General features: G+C 35.9%; 3 protein-coding genes and 2 long non-coding RNA genes across 5 annotated transcripts; 1 reads left to right on the top strand and 4 right to left on the bottom strand.

Moving 5' to 3' along the window:
- Positions 1 to 1,378: 1,378 nt before the first annotated feature.
- LOC124450672 (protein ECT2-like) lies at positions 1,379 to 16,425 on the bottom strand. Its single transcript, XM_047001308.1, has 16 exons — positions 16,227 to 16,425; positions 15,354 to 15,453; positions 14,841 to 14,959; positions 14,406 to 14,468; positions 13,813 to 13,915; positions 13,528 to 13,688; positions 13,317 to 13,427; positions 12,620 to 12,688; positions 12,429 to 12,539; positions 12,246 to 12,342; positions 11,949 to 12,039; positions 11,748 to 11,835; positions 11,494 to 11,613; positions 2,649 to 2,778; positions 1,708 to 1,856; positions 1,379 to 1,635 (listed from the first exon to the last, which is right to left on the bottom strand). The coding sequence occupies exons 2-16, from the start codon at positions 15,451 to 15,453 to the stop codon at positions 1,573 to 1,575; spliced, it is 1,575 nt and encodes a 524-aa protein (XP_046857264.1). The 5' UTR covers positions 16,227 to 16,425; the 3' UTR covers positions 1,379 to 1,572.
- On the bottom strand, positions 7,951 to 8,386 carry LOC124450673. Its single transcript, XR_006950156.1, has 3 exons — positions 8,341 to 8,386; positions 8,183 to 8,257; positions 7,951 to 8,046 (listed from the first exon to the last, which is right to left on the bottom strand). It is a non-coding gene; the product is annotated as an uncharacterized LOC124450673 (long non-coding RNA).
- LOC124450674 lies at positions 8,954 to 10,181 on the bottom strand. Its single transcript, XR_006950158.1, has 3 exons — positions 9,627 to 10,181; positions 9,225 to 9,252; positions 8,954 to 8,986 (listed from the first exon to the last, which is right to left on the bottom strand). It is a non-coding gene; the product is annotated as an uncharacterized LOC124450674 (long non-coding RNA).
- Positions 16,426 to 17,881: 1,456 nt separating the features above from the next.
- Positions 17,882 to 19,692, bottom strand: LOC124450395 (baculoviral IAP repeat-containing protein 5-like). The gene is made up of 4 exons (XM_047001051.1): positions 19,471 to 19,692; positions 19,292 to 19,401; positions 18,754 to 18,871; positions 17,882 to 18,437 (listed from the first exon to the last, which is right to left on the bottom strand). The coding sequence occupies exons 1-4, from the start codon at positions 19,597 to 19,599 to the stop codon at positions 18,351 to 18,353; spliced, it is 444 nt and encodes a 147-aa protein (XP_046857007.1). The 5' UTR covers positions 19,600 to 19,692; the 3' UTR covers positions 17,882 to 18,350.
- Positions 19,693 to 19,799: 107 nt separating this feature from the next.
- LOC124450396 (minor histocompatibility antigen H13-like) lies at positions 19,800 to 24,495 on the top strand. The gene is given in 13 exon segments (XM_047001052.1): positions 19,800 to 20,083; positions 20,776 to 20,874; positions 21,193 to 21,275; positions 21,399 to 21,487; positions 21,925 to 22,008; positions 22,049 to 22,095; positions 22,097 to 22,134; positions 22,508 to 22,562; positions 22,671 to 22,728; positions 22,829 to 22,912; positions 23,040 to 23,073; positions 23,153 to 23,353; positions 24,314 to 24,495. Coding segments are annotated over 13 exon segments (1,179 nt in total). The 5' UTR covers positions 19,800 to 19,906; the 3' UTR covers positions 24,444 to 24,495.
- The last annotated feature ends 257 nt before the right edge of the window (positions 24,496 to 24,752 follow it).

Genomic DNA, 24,752 nt, shown 5'->3' with positions numbered 1-24,752 from the left:
CATAACAAATGGACGCAACATCATTCAGGGCACGCAAACACCGTTTAAGTATTCTTCTGGAGAATGAACTCGATATGTCTACGTCACCGGGCTGCGTAAAACAGAAAGGCAGCTTCAAAATTTTTGTAATGTAATCAAATTGTTCAAATTAACAAATCGAACTCCACCTGAGTTGAATAGGAAAATTTATAAAATAACGACGAACTACTCAACTACATCAAGTTAAAACCTATAAAGAAATCTGACGACTTTAGCTGCCACTAGCTGCTTTCTTATCTTTCTCAATATCTATAGAAATTTTTGGATCTGGTTGTTGACCACAGAAAAACAAAAGCCTGCATACCTTTAATCTGACATACTCCTACAAAGGGTGCGGGAAGCGGCCAAGGACGAGACAAATTGTTGATCTTGTCATTTTAGGAGTAATGAGACCATGCTCTTTAAAGGTTAAGAGGAGACACTTCGTTGAAGAAGAAGACGAAAATCATCTTCAAACACTGCAAAAAAATTTAAAAGTGGCTCAGGCCAAGGTGAATCAAAAGCGCGTTGATTTTATATCGTCGTGTGTGGCGAGCTCGTTCTACTTCCAGCTTTAGTAATTTAAAATCTGACGGACTAGACTTGCTTCCACTGACGAGGTTAAGAGTTCAGCTGCAGATCCGGGGACTTTGCACCAAATATATTTACGATGATTGTGATGTAAAGCTTACTTCCATAGTTTTTCATAAAACTGCAGCCAATAGCACTTGCTCTGATGCCCTTCAACACAATTAGTAAAAAGAGAAGCTAAGTTTTGCTCTTTCCTGGGGCCATGAAAGTTGGACAAAGAGCTCAAAATTATTACCAAGAGACGAGGATTTTGAATGAAATCTCTTACACTGAACTTATCTTGGATCGAACCAACGGCCATTTAAGAGATCACACATCTGAGAAACAGTGAGTAGTTTTATTAAATATCAACATGAAGGCAGTGTTACAAGTACTATCAGCAAAAGTATGAAAGCTAAATCCTCTTAAATGCTAAATTACAGTGCTATAATCTCTCAAGCAAAGGAAGCTGTAAAAAGTTGTAAACAACAAAGTCCGAATATCGATGATATTTGTTGCTTTCATACAGAAATTTAAAATTATATATCACACCATGCATTATGTTGAGGCGGAGCTTTGCCTTTTGTGCGTATGGATTTCGCATCCTTCATTATTTGAAAAGGATGGCTTCACTGTTAGTATTGTCGAAGAATTATATTTTGTCACCCCTTGCAGCCCCCTTTTTGTGAAAGCGCAAAGCATTCTGGGTCAAAAAGTCGATTTCTCGACACCGCAAGCCAAAACCTCTATTCGTGCCCCTTCAGAGCACGAGTAATTAAAAAGAAGACAGTTTATGACTAAGCGCATGATAAGTTTAATTTAGCATTTAGCCTTATCTGACAACAATCTACACTTGGTATGATTCCAGATGATCCAGTACTCACATAAGATGCATTAGCTGTGTCATAAAACACTTACACACATACGTTTTTAAATTGTAATGACATATGTACTGACATATCGACCAATTTTTGACTATTTCATCTAGGATAGATCACTCTTCTTTATTTTCAATTCATTAGCATCCCTTTTGATAATACACTCGTCCTATATCATAAAAAACCAACAGTTATCATTCGATCACATTTATCACTTAACTTTGGCTATAATTATCCTTACTCTGTTTGCAACTGAAGCAACGTTAGCTAAGGAAGTGACAAAATTGTCCAACCACTCTTCCTTTGTGATTTCATTTGATTCGAGACGAAATTTTGGAAAGTTTTTCTCATCACTTGATGAATACATAAATCCAAATAGATTGTGATTTTCTAAACAGAAAACAATCACTTTTAAGCACATTCTACGCAGCAACAACAATGTGGAAATCCTGACAGCATTCCCACCGAAAAATTTTTCTCTATTGTCATCTCCAAATGTTACTTAGGGACATTAGAGAGATTTAGCAAACATGCACGACGTATCGTCTAAGACGTCATAAAAATGGCGTGATATTCCCATATATGGTTGGGTCAACGCCATATTTACGCCATTTTCACGGCGTCTTAGACAATATACGTCGTGTTTCCTAAATCTCTCAATTGATTGAGTAAGGAGTTGTAAAAGAAAACAATTTGAAACAACGTAGGTGTGAACTTAAATATTTTGGAGATTAGTTGGTACAACAATGGAACAAGCACTTTTGCATATACATTTGCCTTCTAATGTTAATAGTTTGATGGCAAAAATTGGACACATGTGGAAGAAATATTTTATTGATACATTTATTAAATGCATGCATAAAGTCGATGCCCGCGATCTTACAACAGCAGTTATTCACACTACAGAATGATATAATAAGTACGGTGAACTCCCCCCCTGTAATGGTCCCAAAATAAAATACAATAGACTAAGGACGTCACGGTAAAATGCCAACTTCAGTATCATACAAAACAAAAACGCAGTGTTTGTTTATGTGTTTTTGCGATGGGTGTACCAGTTCTGTTTGAGTTTATTTCAAAACATGAACTGCGTAACATGTACGAAAAAGTGTAAAAATAGCGATTTTGCAAACATCTTACGTTCATTGGAAAAGAAAATTGACGATGAAAAAAAATACTTGCCGCCTTGCTCTGTGATGTCAACGACTTTACACAATTCTGACAGTCGAATAAACTTCAAATGTTCATAAGGCTTTCTGCGAACTGAACCTTTCATTCGGAAAGATGCGACTTTACTGCGGCGTTTTGTCACCTAAAGTTAAGAAATATCAGACTGTTACTTACGAGAGTCGTTTTGCCTGCTTCACCATAGGCTGCCCAATAAATCACTTAGCTAGCTAAATTGTATAAACAAACGATAACTCGCCCCATTCCATCGTAACAGATCGTGCGCCGCAAACTTTGTATTAATTGATTATACATATTTTCAATATGAACATAATAGCCCAACACAATACTTTTAAAAAAGCCATCACAATAATAAAATAGAGAAGGATTTATTAATTACGTTTCGTCTTTAACTTAAGACATCTTCAGATTAATGAGTTAATATATATACACGAGGTTTTAAATACAAGCATAAAATATGGGGTGTTAAATTACATGTGAGAGGAGTAGGAAGTTTAGATGACGGAATTAAGTGAGAATGGCGGTATATTAAAGAAGGTGAAGGGGGATTGAGTTGCCTTGGGTGTTAAGAGAGGGTTTAAGTTTGGATATAGGAAGGCTTTCATGAATCATAAGGTATTAATTGTCGGAGGAGGAAGAGAGAATTGAGAAATCATTAAAATCGGCAGGGTGAGATGTATTTCTTATATGAGAGAGAACTGCAGATGGTGGTGGACATAAGGAAGATATAAGGGAGATCCAGACTGGAAAGTATGCAAACTGCGCAAGCTAGATCAATTTTTTTTAGAAATTTTGCGCGGCGGATTTTCAATTTTGCGCGGCGGATTTTCGACTTTGCGCTGCGAAGCCATAAAATATTCGCGAGATGCCAGTTTTATTTTTTCCGTATCACACTCCATTTTTGATAGTTTGCAATTGCAAATAGTTATGAAACATAACATAAAAGATGATACATGTGTATAGCTGTAGCTTACCTTAAGTTGGAGCTTGCAACTCTCCTTTTACAACGTGAGGATGTGTCATGTGTAATCACAAAAAAATGCCACTTTACCTTAGGTATTATGTAACGAGTCGAACGACCAACGTACCACGTATGTTTATCATTCATCTGTTTCGTCGTTTCATCACAGCGTATGATACGATAAAAGGTAGGCACCAAATAGATTTGATTTACTGACGTCGTCAAATACGTCGTCAAAAAAAAACAAATCAATCAGGAACCATCTTTTGTATAATCAGCAGCCAGATTGTGGAGTAGAAGGTTTTTCAGTCAATAATTGTTTATAATCAGCAGGCAGATGGTGGACAAAAAAGGTTTTCAGTTAATAATTGTTTATAATCAGCAGCCAGATTGTGGAGTAGAAGGTTTTTCAGTTAATAACTGTTTATAATCAGCAGGCAGATGGTGGACAAAAAAGGTTTTTCAGTTACTAATTGCTTATAATCAGCAGCCAGATGGTAGAGTAGAAGGTTTTTCAGTTAATAATTGTTTATAATCAGCAGCCAGATTGTGGAGTAGAAAGTTTTTCAGTTAATAATTGTTTATAATCAGCAGGCAGATGGTGGATAAAAAAGGTTTTTCAGTTACTAATTGCTTATAATCAGCAGCCAGATGGTAAGCAGGGGAGGTTTTCAGTTGATAAATATTTATAATCTGCAGCCAGATGGTGGACAAAAAAGGTTTTTCAGTTAATAATTGTTTATAATCAGCAGGTAGATGGTAAGCAAGGGAGGTTTTCAGTTGATAAATATTTATAATCTGCAGCCAGATGGTGGACAAAAAAGGTTTTTCAATTAATTGTTTATAATCAGCAGGCAGATGGTGGACAAAAAGGTTTTCAGTTAATAATTGTTTATCATCAGCAGCCAGGTGTTAGACGAAAAGGTTTTCAGTTAATTATTGTTTATAATCAGTAGCCAGGTGGTGGACAAAAAGGTTTTCAGTTAATCTTTGTTCATAATCTGTAGCCAGGTGGTGGACAAAAAGGTTTTCAGTTAATCTTTGTTTATAATCAGCAGGCAGGTGGTGGACAAAAAAGATTTTTCAGTTAATCTTTGTTTATAATCAGCAGCCAGATTGTGGACAGAAAAGATTTTCAGTTAATAATTGTTTATAATCAGCAGGCAGATGGTAAGCAAGGGAGCTTTTCAATTGATAAACAATTACGATCTGCTGCCAGATTTGGATTGAAAACTTTTTGATTATAACTGCACGAAGCATACTGGTTGACGCTTGACTAAGGTTACAAGAGGAAAGGTAGCTTAGGGCGTGATGTTATGATGCGTTGCAAAACCTTGGACATCTCTCCTTCGTGTTTTGCCATGCTCGTCGGTCTCTAAAACAGGAATCATATGTCTGGACAAACCACGTTCCTTGTCCCCATTGATGTAAAGTTTTGCCATTTCGTTCAGTGCTGCGTCGCATTGAAGTACAGATGGTAAACTCAATCAACTTTAGCACGATTCATTAGCACTTTTATGCTTTGCCCACCATCCATTTCTTGCTTATCCACCACCCGGTAAAAAGATTCGGCAACAGCCTCAGTTCCGCATTTCGCATAAAATATGTCAAAGACGAGACAAAACTCTTGGCCGACAGCTGAATAAAATGAGGAATCGTTATATAAAGATTCAATAACGGCCTCTTTTTAAAAGAACGTCAATCATTTTACCATTGTTGAGCGTCACTTTGAAGACCTCAGAAAGGGTGAACTGCCTTGGTGTACCTTCTTGGAACCTAGTCACAAAGACTCCTTCCTCGAAAACCACATCCTGCAAGGAAAAATTCCTTCGTCATCGAGAGAGATCTTCTTGAAAAATTAGGAAGTGAGTGTGTAGCATATCACCCCAAACAACGGCAATGAGTGTTTTCTTTTGACGCCAAAACACTGTGGATGATAGCTCGCTACAAAGCTCAAAATTCTTTTCAGAAACATGTGGCATCTGTGAGGAAAAGTTTACACATCGTCTAAACTCCTTAGCTTCAAGTTCAGAAAACTCCCTGTTGTTTACTGGACTTTTTTCTTCCGAACGATAACCGCATAAACCACGAAAAAGTCGTCCAAAGTCAAAACACTTTGATAGCATTCTGTTGAGGTCAGAAAAGCTATTGGTGTAGCGAACATCAATCTGACTAATGACATCCGCAGCCAGCTTCTCTAGATCATGAACACTGTCCTGCATTTCTCTTGCTACCCAATCCACTGGCACTTTACCGTCGCCTTCTCTAACGACAAACCAACCAGTTTCCAACTCACTTTGCCCAAAGCGGTAATCTCGAATTTCATGAACTCGCTGGCTTAATCTTGGGCAAACAAAGTCATCAGGATCAATTTTAGATACTTCCTCGATGTAACGTTGCATCTGTCGTTTTACCAAAGGAACATGAGAGCACAACTTCCAACCAGGATACCACTCAGCCTGCGCTTGCAGCATCAGGACGACCAAGGGCCACAACAAATCGAGTACACCAAGCAAATCATGGACAAAGTCTTGACCACATAACTTGTAACCCATCTCTTCTCTATTGTCGTGGTCCTTGAAAGTCTCGATGTACACTTCCAAACTATCTGCAAGATTCTTTAAAGATAGATAGCTGGAGCTCAAAAACCGCTGATGTGCAAATGCGTTGGTTACTCGAAACGGAAGATTCAAGTCCTTAGCAGTATGACGCGCTACGCTGTGCATTTTACCACGACTAAAAGTTGATGATAAAGTGCAATCCTTCTCAGCAAACGATCAACGAAAGGCGAGTCCTTGAGCTGACTAAATACTTTATCTAACCAATGGGCAGGGTCCCATTGGACAGGCCACCAGAATCTTTCTTTGCAGGACAGATCATCATGCAAAGTTCAAATACAGGCTCGTTCATGCCTGCAATGAACGGCTCGTTGACGTATTGTCCATCCATCACTCGCCCTTGCACTTGCAGTAGCCGATTATCCTTAATACCAACATGCACGTCAAGATCTTTAAAAATGGATGCAGCTAGAGCATCACCTGTACCACCAGTTGCATCAGAGTTACTGTAAACCTCCCTTGCGTCAAGGACAATGCCTCGGCGACTACCATTTACAACTGGACAAACGATAGTAACCTGATTAGTGATGCGATGATTGGTAGATTTATCAGCTGTAACATAAAATGTGGGGCATTCCTGTGTTTGGAAGAGGGTAGAAAGAAAATTGGCTGCTCTCATGTCGATGTAAGCACATGCTGCTTTGATCATGTCTGGAAACAATTTTCGAGAATGACAAAAATCACCAACATCCGCACCAGCAGCTTGAAGCTCAGCAATTCGTGCTTCATAATGAACTGCAGCTGACTTTGTTTTCACAACACCAAGAGCTGCACGGAGTTGATTCTTTGCAACAAGTACTTCCCTTGACCTCCCTTGCTTTACCATCTTCATGTGGTCATCAGCGTTTTGTGGGTCAAAGAAAGAAGATGTCGATGACACGCTTGCTTTTGGCTGTACCATTTTTCACACTTGCCTGCAATTAGCTGTTCATACAAGGCATCTGACATATGTAAACCAGATGCCAAAGATCCGTCTGCTTTGCCAGTAGGTCGATTAAAAGATGACGAAAAGGAAACACGGGAAGAGTTTAAAATTCGACACACGTTCGACACTGCAGCACCCAGCTGTTCTCTTCTTTTAGTATTTCAAAATCTTCCACTTCATCCACAAGCTCAATCAAATTGGAAGATCGAAGTGCGGTACTCGATGTGGGATTGTATGTAGTTGTTGAACTTGTTGATTGGGCTGATTTAGGGTTACCACTCAACTTTTGTGCCACCTTAGTAGCAATTTTTCCGCAAGTTCGTCCACATCAAATGGCAGGTCGCCTTGCTCACTTGATAAAATTGAAGGAAGAAAACTTCCAAGCGAGCTTTGATAGCTAAGACGGCTGGTGTTTGAAATAGAGGCAGCCTTACTCGTCTTACTTACTGCATTAACTCTCACAATCTCTTCGCTGTAACAATGAAAGTGTTAAAAGCCAACATTAAAATTTTCTTGCAAACTGTGTGAAAAGTATATGTACTAAGAAATTCAACAGAAGACGTTGAAATACTTAATGATTTCATCGTTAATATTAAACGACTTAAGAAATTTGTAATGTAGAAATTACTTATCCGAACAAGTGAATTATTGGAAGCCTTGAACTAAAAAGTCAACACTTTCAACCACTATGGCATAAATTTCACAAAATATCGTGACAAAATGTCGTAAAATCTGATACTATAATGCAAGAAAAATGCCGTATTTCACTAACAAACCTCTCATCTTTTTTCATCGGTTTCCTCCCAACTTTCAGATTCACTGACACCAGAAACGATTTTGCACGAAAGTTCGTCAGTTGCATGTCCAGCCGTATCCTTACCAAGCTCTCTGAAACAATTTAATATTCATAATTTTAAAAAAGCTATCACTGTATATGTAAAAGAAATGTATTATATAACATGTATGCAGTTTGTGATATTCGGTTATTTTATGGTTCACGCAGGGGAATGAGCAATTTAGCTACCTTTCATCGACTTCCATAATTTCTATCCGTTCTCCCATTCCGTCGCCACCACACTTTTGTTGCACTTGGCTTGTACTGAAAATACAATTAACATAGAAAACATACACAATGTAAGTGCAGTTCTCAATTTGGGAATTGGGAACTTGATTTTCATTTACCTAGCCGATTTAAGCATTTTGTACGCCTGTAGCGCAGATTTAGCAAGAGGGAATCTTCTCTAATAGCGTCATTTGCTAAGGTCTTTTCGCCCTTGTCGCTGTGAGTTTTAAATGGTTTGCTAGAGAGGACTTGTTCCCTCTAGCAAGCCAAAATTGCGTTTGCCTTGCCTAAAACAAAGTAAGCAAAGCCCATTGGGGTTTTCTCGTGTCCACTCTTTGCTCGCTTTGCTTCTGGTCCTGTTTTCTGCTGCTTGCTATGTCTTTTAAACATGTTGGCAAACTGAAACTCTATAACACACAATTTTATGGTTACAAATGTGTCGATAGCCAATCTTGGTTGTTTACTATTGTTTTTATAAAACCCACTGACAATGTCATGCCACTTTTCTTTGTGACGCAAACACGATCACTCTTACACACGACTAACATTCTAACACTAGATAATTGTTCTGTTACCTTCCTTAGACAGTGTTTGCTGCTTATTTTAGCCACTGCTGCTGTCTCAGTTTTGCACAGCCACTACACAAGACCTGGGCACCAAAACCTTCATCATCACCTGCTGATGTTGAGCAAGGCGGAATTGCGTGGCACGTTTTTGCAAACTTTGCAAAATGGCTTCCACATTCCTTCTTGCATGAAACGCAAACTAGTAATTAGGCAACAACAATGAAAACATAAGTTAAGATAATGTAATGAACGTTTTTGGTATCAAAGGCAAGCAGCACTAGTTTTAGCAACACACAAATGTTGGTTTGGTACTCTTAGTGAGAAGTGAATATTGTCGAGGAATCACCGAATCAGCTCCTGCAATCAACCAATGGCTGATATATATTGTGTATATTGTTGTTAGGAAAATTTTCGGCTATTGTAACGCGTGAATTTACCTGATTTAACTGCTTGAATCTCAGCCATCTAGTAAAAATAAATAAACAATTAGATAAAAAGTTTGTCAAAAAATCTCGCTTTATCACCAAACAATAGCGAGCTAAGCCCTGTTAGTTCGTTAGCAAACCGGTTTTAATTATAAATTGCTTCATTTATCAATATGTTTTATGTAAGGATTGTGAATTTTATTTGCCTTAAATGTATTAAAACATGCTTTGTAGTTTGTAATACAAGAAATCCTTTCGTACCACTACTTTTAGGTTACACAAAAAACATAACTGTTAAATAATAACTTGTTTCCCGAGCGTTTAGTGTTAGAAGCGTTAATGCTTTCAGAATTTTTATCATTTGTAATTTTGTATCAGTACTTTTGATTTTACTAAACCATTACGTGTACTCACCTTACAAATTTGAACACCCCAAGTTGGTTTAATTAAATATCACGTATCACCGTAGAATACACCGAAGAATCGATATGGTTTGCCTTGAAGTCACTTAAAAAGAGAAAGCTCGAAAACGAAAGCAAAGAATGTGTAGTTAATCTGCTCAGATATCATATTTCTAGTCATCAAACGCTTATTGGCTTACCAACCAATTAACGGAACTTGCCTGTCAAAACAGCTTGTAAGATTGACATTCAACAGGCAACAATTTTTTTCAACGGAAACAACAGCGCTGCAGCGCACATGTGCTGATATTGCGCAATAATTTCTCGCGCTGCGCGGCAAATTTCACAAATGCGCGGCGAACAAGAAATTTTTTAAAATTTGCGCGTCAGGACGCGCATTTCTCCCGAAATTGCGCAAGCTAGATCTAGGTTGCGCAAGACATACTTTCCAGTCTGGAGGGAGATATAATTAATAGGGAAGCCTTCCTTATGTCCACCACCATCTGCAGTTCTTTCTCATATAAGAAATACATCTCACCCTGCCGATTTTAATGATTTCTCAATTCTCTCTTCCTCCTCCGACAATTATGACCTTATGATTCATGAAAGCCTTCTTATATCCAAACTTAAACCCTCTCTTAACACCCAAGGCAACTCAATCCCCCTTCACCTTCTTTAATATACCGCCATTCTCACTTAATTCCGTCATCTAAACTTCCTACTCCTCTCACATGTAATTTAACACCCCATATTATATGCTTGTATTTAAAACCTCGTGTATATATATTAACTCATTAATCTGAAGATGTCTTAAGTTAAAGACGAAACGTAATTAATAAATCCTTCTCTATTTTATTATTGTGATGGCTTTTTTAAAAGTATTATGTTGGGCTATTATGTTCATATTGAAAATTCGCTTTCCGCCTGGCAAATCTCTGGCCACGATTATACATATGTTATATATATTTACCAAAGGTAGGCAACTATCATCGCAGTTACGAACACATATCTTTATATAAAGTAATAATACCTAAAAAACAAACATAAATTCAAAATAATAATTATATCACTAAAAATAGGATAGTTTTTCTACATGAATCCATACTTAGCTTTTAAAAAGGAGGACGATAATCCCGACATATATGCGTGAACTTTTCAACTTGCTTGAAAAATTTTTCTGTCTCCATGCTGGATGCATCGAAGTGGTGCATACGCCATTATTTTCAAAAAGACTCTCAACTGTAATTGGCTAATTTAATCTTTTAATTTTTTCAAACAAGTTGAAAAGTTCACGCGTATTTGACGGATATTTCATCCTCTTTTTTAAAAGCTAAGCACGGATTCATGTAGAAAAATTATCTTATTTTTGTGTGATATAATTATTATTTTGAGTTCATGTTTGTTTTTTTACGTATTATTACTTTATATAAAAATATGTGTTCGTAACTGCGATAATAGTTGCCTACCTTTGGTAAATATATATGATATATATATAATCAATTAATACAAAGTTTGCGGCGCACGGTCTATTACGATGGAATGGGGCGAGTTATCGTTTGTTTATACAATTTAGCTAGCTAAGTGATTTATTGGGCGGTGTGAGATTGCAAATTTTATTGCAAAATAATCATACAAAATTTCTTCAAAACGTAAATTCAGGAGACACCCTCGGCGTACGCTAAGGTGAATTCAGTATGGCAAAACGCAGCTTCTTGCGTTAGTGGAGTGTAAATAAAATACAGAATAAAAGATTCAGAATCGATAAGTAAAATAAAACACATTGTAGCTATAACTCATTAACTTCAATGACTACATGAACTCAAACACAAATAACGTAATCTCTTAACATTAAATCAAATCATGAAGATAGTTTTACAAACCTCGAGACTATCGTTGAACAAAAACAATGTTACAGGTTGTGCTTTTTCACCAAATTCATCACTTAATCTGAATCCATCTATTTTTACAACAAAAGACCGACCATTACTTGAAATGTCTTGCTATATAGAATAACAACAGAGAAGGTCAAACAAAAATTGAAAACACACAAAAAGGTATGTTGTATTGTACTGTCAGATAGATTGCAATGTCAAGCTAATTTTGAGATTTATCAAATAATGTTTTCTTATATTACCGGGCAGTTTTCAATGTCTTGCATGATTTGAGACAAAATGAACATTTGGGCTTCACTATCAGCCTCTTTTTTACATTCATTAATATGTCTAAAAACAATACATTAACAGTTACATGGGAAAAATGTACTTTCAACTTCAATGTTAGCATGATTTGTTCCTCGTGAAACACAGTTATTACACCAAAGACACAATTCACTAACGTAAGGACACTTTCGAGAGCTTCAATCGCTTTTTCTAGATGAACAATGTCTGGATTATTTGAGTTTGCTTTTCTTGTTTCCTTGAGCAATCCTATAAAAAAAGTAACAAAAAAGCTACTTCAATGAGCTGTAGTCATTTCTTTAATGATGAAAAGAAATGTACAGTTGATGTAAAAGCAAATATAGAAATTTTATCATTCCTTTAACTCTACATTTTCATTGGCAAATAGCTATACGTATATGCCTTCACATGTACCATAACATAAGCAAAATAGTGTACGCGTATGCATTAATTACTTTTCAAAATGAGGTTCATGCTCGGTAGTTTTTGAACGGGTTTGATAAGAAGTTCTGGAAATTTCTGACGACCAAATTCTGGTTGACTGAGACATATCTAAAATACGTTAAAGATAAGTCGTGAAAGAAATGCAAACAAATTTTGTGCACAAACACAACGATGATATAACAAATGAACAGTACCTTTTGAAATTCCTTAAATCTTTGATTTCCTTTGTCACATTTCACAGCAGTTTCTTTTCGCATTTGAAAGGAATTTACATATTCAGGGTAGGCATTCCTGAGCTCAACAACCTAAAAGGTAAAATACAATAAATGCAAATATCCACTAGAATCATTCATTATCTTGAATTGTTTCTTCAGAAGCTTATTACATGTTTCAAAATCACATTTCCAATACACATATCTTCTGTCCAAGACGATATTAGATTTTGCAATTCAACCTACAATTGAAAACATCTATCGTAGCTGTGGCCATGAACTTATATTGCTTAAAATATACATAATGATCGCAATCAATGTACCTGATAAAATAAATTTTTGTATTTACGTAAATATAATGCAAATATAATACGTAAATATAATATCATACAAATTCGTGTGCGGGATGTAATTCCCGTTAGGTTAGACAGCTCGTCATCTCTCAACACGCATCAAAGAGCACACACATTCCGACAAAAACTCACATATTTATAAACACCTCCACACTTCCCCACAATGTAAAACAATAACAATCATTCTTGTTTTCGCATCCTAGACACCGCTAACTCTTCTTTCTCTTTGAAACTCAAGGAAGTCCTCTACATAAAAAAAACTCAAACTCGACCTCAATAAACAAATACATCACATCACCACGATATTCAACTTGTAAATAATTTCATCACCTAGTAATTCAATACACTTTCACTTAAATAATATAAATAAAATTGTAAATAGATATCATAATAATTCCTTGTACTGAAGATGGCATAAGCATGCCGAAACATGTTTACAAAAATTGTCGTTCACTTGAAATACCTGATATATATAGACAATATAGTGCTTTTAAGAAATTATGGAAATAATACAAACCATCATTTCATAATGAATTTTTTTGATATGGGGTAAATTTCCAAGTATTCTATCGATTTTCCCTTGTGCCAAGATTGCTCCATCTGTCGCATCTCTTTGTTCCAAAGCACTCTTAAAATCCCAGAATAATAATTAGTGTGTAAGACTGAGTGTAATTATCTTACTGGGAAATAGACCAAAAGTATCCCGCGCAACAAAAGTTTTAAGGTACCATAATTGTATCGAGTGTTTCCACATAGTCCTGTTCATTTTTTAACAATTCTAAAGCAACTTTTTCGCGCATTGTCTTGGGTTTCGGAGGCGAAACGTCTTTCACTGGTGCAGCATGTCTATTTTGTGACACCAATTCATTTGTTGGCGGAGAAATCATGCCTAGAAAATGCACAAGAAACCTCATAGTCTTTAGGGCTCAGTTTTTCACGAAGAATTCTGTTTTGTCTTGCTATATCTTCACGTAGTGTACCTAGAAATGCCATTGTGTGCTTAGGTAACAAACCTGAGTATGAACTTTCTGATAAAATATCATTACTCTTTTTTTTAGGTGGGTGACAAGAAGAATCTTCTGTTTCTTTTTCTCGACTTCGTTTTCGATTATTTCGCTAGATCAATGATGTTGTGTCAGAGGTTAACTGAATGAGACATGTTTTATATAATTAAACGTCGCATGCATTAATCATTTGTTAGTAGATGCAGATCTCCAAGTTAGTGTAAAGTCTTACTGACTTGAACAGTTGAGTTAGTATAGACCTACTAATATGGACGATCTACAATAAGAATCCCTATTGCAAATTTGCAAGATAAAAAATTGCTAGATGAGCTTGCTAAACTTAGCGCACAATCGATTCACGACGATTTAAATAGTGAGGCAGCCAAAAACGACAAATGTTTCATGATCTACGACAAATGTTTCATGTCAAACTAAGTTTGACTTAAATGAAAATTTATGTGATTGTATTGTTTAAAAAAGTTGTTAAACATGTTCTACTTGTTTATTTCTTGCTTCTTGCTTCATCTACATCTACAAACATGTACGATACTCCCATGTTCAAACCATTCACATACATTATTTCAAACAGATAAAATTTTTACCTTTTTAAGAAGGGACGAGCCCGAATCACCACGTGCATCGTCTTGAATGCTCGCCCGAAACAACTAAAACAGGGAGTAGCTACATTTGAAAATCATTACTTACACTGCAAGAAATTCTGAGTGTATGGGACTCAAAATACTGAGTAAATGTACACAGCAGCACCCATAGTGACTCTTGCATGATTCTGCGTTATTCTGACTCAAACATAAGCGTTGTTTATGCGCATATTTTTGACTAAACGCCACTCAAAATGAAGAGTGTTTGTTCATGAGTTTGGACGTAAGGCTTACTCAAAACATGAGTATCGTGTACGAAAAAGTGAGTGCACCTTACTCAAGTGAAATGCACCCATAAAGGCAATCCGAGAGGCGGGACGTAGGTGACATGGTAACAAATTGCTGCATATATAGAGACTAAATATATAAATGAACTACCTCTTGTTTGACAATTTTTACATTCTTCACTTCCAACGCATCTTGAGGAATCTCTTTATCGCTACCCTTCACAACAATATGCGTAAACTTCTTACTTTCAAGATTGCAGATTTTCCCTCCTGAAGAATATGGATGAAAAACACTCAATCAACTAAATAATCACATAAATACGACATTTTCTTTCCTCGTGTTTTCTTGTGTTGTAGAACAGGCGATTTTTGGATAAAACGTCGTCATTTTCTTCAACCCGTGTTTTCTCGTTGTGTTTAATGAGAAAATGTGACTGTTAGTTAGTCATGGCATAGATCTCTTCATGCACCGTTACAAAAAGTCACAAAATAAGTCTAAAATGTGTCACTATTATCATGCGTGTTTATAAACTTAAACGTATAAATAATTAGTAATTCATCTAACACTAGTTGAACAAATTAAATTCATGAGTAGCTTGTAGGTAAGAACGTGATCGGCAAATTGATAGAAACAAAATATTTGCTGTGCAATTTTTATCGGTACCATGTTGAATAGCCTTTTCCTCCATGCGAGCTTTCTCTTCCTCTGAAAATCCCACAAAAGTGAAGCAGCACTTAGAAAATGGCGGAAGTTTTTGTTCCATCTGCAAAGACGTGACAATTTTCATATAAAATAAACACGAAAGTGAGCAAGAAGTAAAAAGAAATGGTGAACACCAACGATGCCGAAATGAAAGATATTTTAAGCGACGAAGTTTCTTAGAGCATGTGTTACAAGATGTTGCGAGGCAACATAAAGTAAAATAAAAAACAACACACGCGTAACACATTTTGTTTGTTGCAATTCGTCCGAAATCAAATGGTTTTTTTATGTAAATGTATAAAAGACTATCAGTCATAACAATCTAAAATGACTATATTATTAATGATTAAATAACTTCAATGAAAACTTTTAGTCATTATTAGCATGACTGGCAAGTACAGCTAGCTACGTCACTGTAACGTGCTAATCATGCATCAATATTGACGCGGAAGTAGATTTTTTGATTGCGTCAAAGTATCAATATACGGGGAAATTTTGAATTACATCTGAAATTCGTTCGAGTTTGTGAGAAAGTCAGGTTAACCGAGCTCGAGTTGTTGAGCTGTTTGGTATTCGGAAATTTTTGCACTTTTTAAAACGACAACTACGTACTATGCGACGATTCAAAGAGCGATGAAATATTTTGAGTTTCGTAGAAAAACATTGTAAACCTTTGCATTAGCATTGATTAGGCTTTTGATAGAGCAGTTTAAAGGGAAAATATCAATTAGGTTACAACTTTATCAATAGAGATTTTATTGAATCTTATTTAAAAGCATCCACCATCATGATTGACTTTATACCAAAAGTACTATAAATGAAGAACATACTTACTTCGACGCGTTACTTGTTTCTGAATCACTTTTCCAGGTAGCGCTGTGGAAGTTTTATCGAGTTGATTTTATTAATCGAGTTCTTTGTTTATATCTTATAAAGTATAAAGACGTTTCTTCCCTAGTTATGTTCTTACAAAATACAAAGTAAACGACGACTCAATAAGAATAGTAATGAACGAGTGGAATTACAACATTCTCCAAACTATCTTTAACTGTGTTTACGTATTAAATGCATGTAAAATATGGAAAAAATGTCTTTGTTCTAGCATTGCATGCTGTGTGTAAATGAATTATGTTACAGCAGTTATATAACTCTCAAAGCATCCAATATAATCTTTTCATCTTTTACTAAAGTAAGAGCAAGCGATGTCATTTTGTCGAGATCAATAAAATTTAAGCGCTTTTCCTTGTTGCGTGTTGTTGCGAAATTACCCCCCTCCCCTCCCCCGCAGCATTTGTTGAAGTAATTAACCAGAAAGCTAAAGTGTTTTGTTTTTAAGTATATGACTGTTCTTAGTAAGATCTGTCAAGATTTTACAACTTTGCGTTTTTGCTCACGGATTTAAGTTGTACTTAAAATCTAGTGAATGCAAAAACCTTTTGATAAGGACATTCTTATTTCCATTGTATGTCGAGCAGTTCAGGTGGCTTTAGTTGATGGCTTTAGTTGATTAAAAGTTCCTTGACGTAGCATTTACACATTTAACGCTAAATTTAGTTCATAGTAAATGGATTCTGGCTTTTTTCGTCATTCAGGGCAAGCATTTAAACGAACGTTTCAGCGTTCGTTTGTAAACGAGAAAAGGATATGGTTCAAAGTCACAGAGCATTGTTGCGAGTTTGCAACAGAAACGCGGCTTCAAAATTTTTGCAATGCAAATCAAATTGTTCAAATTCCAAGTGAAATCAAACTCCACCGGAGTTAAATAACGAAAATTTTCTGCAATAAAGACGAACTACGTTCAACAAAAGCCCTGGAAGAAATCTGACGACTGAAATAAGCTTTATGCCAGTAGCTGCCTTCTTATCTTTCTCAATATAAACAACTGTAGAATTAGCCATGGCCAAAATCTGATATCTTCCTTAAAGAAGTGTTTAGGAGCAGGCTGGTCAGGGACGTGACAATTTGTTCATTTTTTGACAGGCCCCTTACACCTGCCAAAAGAGTATGAAGTTATTTGAAAGTTAAACAAGGAAGTTATAGTTGAAAAATATGCACACATTGATGAGACTCCGTCGATTTCGACGTATGAGGGTTCCACAAAGTGGAACATCCGGGTCTCTTATAGTGAAGGCAGCTGACCAGACTACAATCACTCGTACCCTTCACGCAACCACAACGCTGATACAAAGGCTGCAACATTGCAGATGCAGATACAATCCATCCGAGGACACAGCTTCCTCTACCAAATTTCCCTCACATGGCTTTGGTCAACCCGGGCTAGGTTTACAGACACATTGCCAAATGTGCCACGAGCCGGGATTGAACCCGCGCCATCTGGCTTACAGTTCACGAAATTAACCATTCAGCCACCCGCCCCGTCCCAAGCGGCTACAACGTAAAGAAATGGTAAATACTCTCGATTTTTTTGCCGACAAAAATGGCCATAAGACCGAAAGCAATGCTATCAAACACAGCAATGGATGAAAATATTGACGAGATTCAAATGGTTTCTTGAGTAACTAAATACATTCAAATATTACAAAATGCTCTAGAGTTAATATACAACAGTTAAAATATGGAAGTACTGAGAAGCCTAGAAGAAAATTATAATTCGACAACAACACTTCGCAACTGACTTACGAACAATTGGATATAAAACATGGCCGCAGTTATCAGTCATGATAAAAAATAAAATTGTAAACTATCTTTGGGTGGGTCACATATTTCCGAAAGATTTTGCATTGAAATTAAGGCATATGTTTACAAAACTAGACTACAGTCTCCTAGGGTACATTCTCCTAGGGTACATTCTCCTAGGTTACAGTCTCCTAGGGTTCCGTCTCCTAGGGAACAATCTCCTAAGGTACAAACTCCTAGTGTACAGTCTCATAGGGTACAACCTCCTAGGATATTGATTCAAGAGTGTAGCATCCATTAAAAAAGACAATTCACTATTATCTACACTTTCAGCAGTTTTTTCAGTTGCTCCAGGGCATCTTGGGAAAATTTTTCAGACTCTTCCAATTTCTCCAACATCAGTTTCTCCTTCATTGAAAGATGAACAAATTGTGGAATGTGAAAAAATAATTTATCAAAATGACAAACTTTGATTAAAATGTATGAAAAATACTGTAGGACATTCATGATATCCCTAATACAAATTATTTTATGGTTATTTATTAAAAAATCTTGCAATGATTAACTTTTCCATTACTTTCACTGCACTAAGACAGATTTTTCCCTCATTAACCATTAAGTATAATGAAAGAAAGCATGTTTCAGCCACTTTTAAGGAAAAGTATTGGAAATATATTGCAATATACTTTAGTAATAATTCTATAGCATTGTTTCTCTTACATACCACTCTTGTTTGCTGACTTTCCATTTCCATTTTGATAAATTCTTCCACAGTAAGTTTTCCTTCAACTTTTCCTTTCTTTGCAAATGAGCAGTTTGGTGAATGGCTTCGATGTTCTTCCCTGGGTAAATATGAGTCATTAAGAGTATTGTTTGTGAAGATTAAGACAAGAATGTGTCTCTACATTGTAATGTTGAACAATACAGAATGTAAAGATGTGAATTGTGATGTACATAAGTGCCAAATTTTGGCAGCTAGGTAAATTCTTTGCTCTTCAATTTTATCTTCCATTTAAATGAGACTTTGCAAGTGTGGCCGACTGGAAAGTGAAGTTAGATTCAGGAGGGGAGGGGGTTGTTTAGCAATTTGTCATTGTCAATTGTACAAAAATAAAGTATACACAAATTATGTTGGGGGAAGGTTGTTTAGCAAGTTGGCATTGTTATTTGTACCATAATGAACTAAATGAGATTTGGGGATCGTGGGGAGGGTGTTAATCATACTCTTATAAACTTCGTAGGTGAAGAATGAAATGAAGTACCATGGATCATCATGAGGTTCCCAACCCTCAAGTTCTTTGAAACAAACGTAGCATCGTACGGAATCTGGTGAAATTTCCGTCGCACAGGAGTAAAAGCCAGCTTCGGCCATCTGAAATCATACATAAGTCTGTTTTACAGCACGGTTTAAATAACAACACGCTTTTAATGAAAAATTTGCCTTCTGAGCTGTACATATATGTTCTTGTCCTTCATCTTGAAATGGCCAATTATGAAAGGAAGCCAGGCGATGCTTTTGCAAGCACATTTTGGAAAGTTCAGGATTGTCTAATCGAGTAAAACCTGCCATTTTTCTACAAGAAATTTGAATTCTACCGCCAAAAAATATCAATATTTCCAAACTGTTGAAAATGATAAAGTTGGATCACGCAATATCTGCCGTGAAAGCTCGGTCTCATCCCGCGCAATCTCCGGAATACTTGTCGGATTCTGATTGGTTCAATAACGTCCCGAGCTTTCGCCAAGAACAAAGCTTCGGATGACATCGTCAACAATCTGATCTTTTTAATTGTTGTATCTTGCAACTTGCAACACAATAAACACAATAAAAATTGAGTTTGTAAATACACAAGTGCAGTTTTTAAATCCCTTTCATCATGGAGAACATCACTACAGTAAACGGCACGTTAAACGAGACTGCAAAGAATGCGACAGGCAGAGAAGCGGCAACGACACAAGGCCTATTTGTGGCATATTCAAGTTTGATAATCATGGCTGTTTTGCCGATATTTTTCGGCTCTTTTCGGTCAGTGTTACACTATCGTAAGCAGAAGGTCAGTTCGTTTTGTCGTTATATGAAAACTGTGTGTATTAAATGAGAACAATAATCAATCGAGGTCTTTACTTGAGATTTTTTTCAAATCTTGAGTAAACGGTAAAATATTTTTGTAATTTGAAGACACACACGTGTGTTTACTTTTGCATATAATCAACTGATAATTTAAGAATATTTCCTTTGAAAATCCTGCCATACATGATGTGTAGAGCGTCCTTTTTGCTTCTCTTAGATAGAATTGTTTAGTTTCTGTTTAATACACCTGTCTGCGAGCATTTTTTATCGAAATGCCCCCCAGCAGACAGCTGTCCCATACAGATATATTGATCATGATTAAAATAATGTATTTAATATGTACATTAATATACTCGGTTTGTCATCAGTTATCTACAACCAAAGAAAGTAAATACCATCTTCAAAGAACTTTCTTTTTGATGGATAGACAAGTGGCTTTGGTGTATTTAATTAAGCACTAAAAATTTTTAGAACTGCATGCACAGTGGGAAGTTACCAAGCTGTACACACGTAGGACCATTGTCCATAGGCCTCTGGAGGTGGTTTTTTAGGAAACAGTTATTAAAAAATCAAAAGATTTTCTAGGAAGTAGCATAGCAACCACTTCATGTCAATAAGATAATTTGGAATAAGCCAAATGTTTTTCTAATACTTCATGTATTTTTTTTGATATAGGAGAGTGGTGAAAAGCCAGAAAGCATGACACATAAGGATGCCATGATGTTTCCAATTATTGCAAGTGGAGCACTTTTTGGATTGTATATTGTTTTTAAGGTAATGTAAATGACACATATGCTTGTTTGCTCACCATTTCTTGCTGTCCAGCTCTTGTTTTATTTTTGGTTAAATTCATGCGATATTTAACAAGGCGCTATCTTTATTTGTTTATGTACGTAGCTCAAAATCCTTTCCCAACCGATGATTTTCAAAAAATATAACATGTTACTTTATTCTGATAAACAAAGACACATTGCAAACTTAAGATATCAGTTATATGAAAAAATAATTCAAGATGTATTCATTTGTTGGCCTATGTTTTACCCTATACAGGTGTTAATTATTACATAGTTTGATGGTTTTTTCTACATTTAGATTTTTAACAAAGACTATCTTAATCTCTTATTGGCTCTATATTTCTTTGTTCTTGGTGTCCTGGCGTTGACACACTTGTTAAGGTATTGAATGATCATAAAATTTTAGACTGACTTAGGTCTTGTAATTCCTTTCATAAACCAATGTTCAGCCATTGCTGTTTCATTTTTTCCCAATGTAGGCACCTTACATTATTCTTTTCATAGACCCAATGTTGAGCCATTGCTATTGCCTTTTGTACCCAATATACCTTACAAGTTGACATGCACTGAGGGGACTGGAGACAAGAAAGTTGGTGAGCTGCTTGTATTAGATTTCACTAACAATGTGTTCAGAACTTAAATCGTTGCAGGCTCTGTAATACGTAATTATTAGTGATAAAAATCATTGTTCAAAGACTTTATGACTCCTCAATGGGTGGTCTAATGCAAAATTCACCCAGTGCATGCAACTGGGTTTACTCTGTGTGTACAGTGGCATGGTTTGCCAGTTTTTTTTGCTTCAAAACTTACGTATGCAAATAATTGATATCTGGAATTGATAACTGGAATTGACAGGGAATGGCTAGAAATATTGGCTAGTTTTGCTATCATGTGTATGTATATAGAATTACACATACCCATTCATTGCAATCACCACATTATACTAACAAAGTAACAAACAATTACTGATTTCAAGTGACCATTCTTACAAGATTTATGTCATCTGAAATTATTCATATTTTTTGATCAGAAATAATGAATTTTGAATTTGATCGTATTGATCAGGTATGTATTCAAAAAGTGCGTAGGAGCTTGTTTGTGAATGAAGACTTTTGTCTACAAAACTTTTGTGCATTTTTAGTGTTAATAAATAGTCCTTTACTTTTAGCACTGGATTGCAAACAATGTGATAGGAGGGGGAATTTGCTGTTAATGGAGTTGAAATTCTTCAACTAAATAGGTCAAATGGGTTTTAATAATTCTTTGCAAATTAAGTAAAGAATTCAAATCATGGCCCAAAGAACTGCAGCCGTATTTGCGGCGAACAAATATACTTAGATAGTTACACATCTATAGAAAAGTTTCCTTAGAACTCATTCAAGATCAAAGTATTTGGAGTTTTTGTTTGTAGGTAGAAATGGATGGTTGGGGTAGCATTTAAATTGAAAATGCTTTTGGTTTAGGGGGGGGGGGAATGTACATCCAGAGTTGGGTAATGCCTTTCATTCGGTAAACATGTACGTAGACTGAAATGGTCTCTAGTTGATTTTTTAAGTAATTTATCCAAAGTTGCATAATGATTACATTCTGAAACTGATCTATTTTTTCCGTAGCGTGTTAACTGGATGCATATTGCTTGGTGGCTTGTTTGTATATGACATATTCTAGGTAAGATTACTAGTCAAAATGACCACAACTTAACGTGTATATTTGTACGTCGAAATAATACAGCCATTTAGAGTTGATTGGTTAAAAAGTGTTCAAGTTTGAATTTAGGTCTTTGGTACAGATTTAATGGTCACTGTAGCAAAATCCATTGAAGCTCTAATTAAATGTTTGTATTTTTGACTGATTTTTATATTATTGCAAGATATTGTTCTTTATATCATGAAGTTCCTTTCTTCAATCTTGTTTTTTGTTGTTTAAATTGACAGTAATATTCCCAATGGATATTTTGGAACGTGGTTTGGCAGCTAAGAATTTCGCAATGCTTGGCTTGGGTGACATTGTTAGTCCAGGCTGGTTGAAAGATCAGTGGAAAAAATTACCCTCCCCCCTTAATAACAAATGATCCCCGGTCCTTTGGAAAAGTGATGTTTTTTTCTGAAAGTTCAAGTCACAAGTCCATGTCAATTTTTTATATAGGAATTTTTATTGCATTACTTTTACGTTTCGATCGTAATGTTGTGTTGTTTTACTTTACTGTATTTTAGCTAAATGTTCATCAAATCTAATGTTTTTGAAAATATTATAACTTTTAGAAATGTTAGCCAAGAATCCAAGAGTCCTGTGTATTTCTACCTGACAATGATCGCGTATTTTTTCCGTTTGGTATTAACTGTTCTTGTAATGCACGTGTTCAAGGCTGCACAACCTGCATTGCTCTACCTTGTGCCCGCATGCCTTGGAACACCACTCTTCCTTGCATTTGTCAGGGGTGATATCAAAAATCTTTTTCTGTAAGTTTTAACCTTGATCTCTATCATAGTTAAGAAATAAAAGATACTTACTGTGTTTACACAGGCTTATGCAAACCGAGGAGAGCTTTGGGAGAATTTGATTGTAAATCAGTGCAAATCTGAGACCAAAGGTCGCGGCTTGCACAAGCTTCAGAGTTTTCACAAGCGCCCGTCAATTTGCATAAGCCAGTGTAAACACATTAAACATCTAATAAAGTAAATGGTTTGAATCCGCGAGTATCGTTACATGTTTGTAAATGTCGATCGTCCAGGTTGGTATAGTCCTGAGAAGGACTGTTTTTGTTGATGTTGACTGACGTTTCGACCACCTTAGCGGTAGTCATCTTCAGAGTCAAATGAAAATACTAAGGTTGTCGAAACTTCAGTCAACAACAACAAAAATAGTCCTTCTCAGGACTATACTAACCTGGACGATCTACATTTACAAACATGTAACATTAAACATCTTTTATTTCTTTTACAAAATAACAGTAATTCGAGACAGATGAATTAAAAATAGATGTTTTATTAAACCTCTTATTTTATTATACGTCTTTAAAGCTAGTATCATGTGTAATATCATCGCATTAAATACTCATTGCTGTGAATAACTTTGTTTGCAAGTACGTAACTACGTTAACGTTAGTCCGTCACTTTGTGGGGTCGCTTTATGAGTGACTACGAAGTTTCATCTTCCGCTAAAGTAGCTCATTGTGACTTAAACTATTTATATTTTTTCTAAACTTCAAGTGCTATTTTTAGTAGTGTTTTACTAAAACTGGAAATAGTTCCCTCAAAAGCAATTTTTTCCAGCCTTTCAGCTGTACTGAAGATGACATCACAAGATGTTGAAATATTCGTTGTCATGTTTATTAAATGCGTATTGACGATTCGGCTTCTACGTGGGCAAAATTGCTTTATCTATGCTGTTGTATGATTTATATCATCTGTTTTTTGTATCTATCAAGATCATACAGAAGAAAAGTTAAAGGAAAAGACTGAGGATGATGCCAGTAAAAGAGATGGCAAAGAATCCGATAGCAATGTGCTGGAAAGTAACGATGAAAGCTCTGTAAAGAAAACATTGTAAATAATGTTTCTCACGTGGAATATTAAAGTCAGAAAATAATGCTATGGCAAAATATAGAGTTTGAAATTTGAAACGATATAATCTGTGTAATGCAAAAGTATTTTACCGTTGGGTGGGGGTGAGATGAGGCGGGTGGAGGGCAGTCAGGCACTAAATAGTACTTAGTAATATGACCGATTTTCCAATTGGTCAATCAGACCATAGGCGTCTCAAAAAATCATTTAGTTTAAACAAATACATTAAACTCTCCTCATTTCATCGTAACAGACCGCGCATCGCAAACTTCTGTTTCAATGTTATGGTCTGTTG

This window comes from Xenia sp. Carnegie-2017, unplaced genomic scaffold (assembly GCF_021976095.1).
Source record: "Xenia sp. Carnegie-2017 unplaced genomic scaffold, XeniaSp_v1 HiC_scaffold_24, whole genome shotgun sequence".
Classification (NCBI taxonomy): Eukaryota; Metazoa; Cnidaria; class Anthozoa; order Malacalcyonacea; family Xeniidae; genus Xenia; species Xenia sp. Carnegie-2017.
This window is presented reverse-complemented; position numbering and strand designations above follow the sequence as displayed.

Coding starts and splice junctions, on each gene's coding strand:
- LOC124450672 (XM_047001308.1), bottom strand. CDS start 15,453: ATGGAACAAAAACTTCCGCCATTTTCTAAGTGCTGCTTCACTTTTGTG. Junction 13,916..14,405: donor GCTCGTCCCTTCTTAAAAAG/GTAAAAATTTTA, acceptor TCATTGATCTAG/CGAAATAATCGAAAACGAAG. Junction 12,343..12,428: donor GATTTAAGGAATTTCAAAAG/GTACTGTTCATT, acceptor AACGTATTTTAG/ATATGTCTCAGTCAACCAGA.
- LOC124450395 (XM_047001051.1), bottom strand. CDS start 19,599: ATGGCAGGTTTTACTCGATTAGACAATCCTGAACTTTCCAAAATGTGC. Junction 19,402..19,470: donor ATATATGTACAGCTCAGAAG/GCAAATTTTTCA, acceptor GTATGATTTCAG/ATGGCCGAAGCTGGCTTTTA. Junction 18,438..18,753: donor AAAGTCAGCAAACAAGAGTG/GTATGTAAGAGA, acceptor CTTTCAATGAAG/GAGAAACTGATGTTGGAGAA.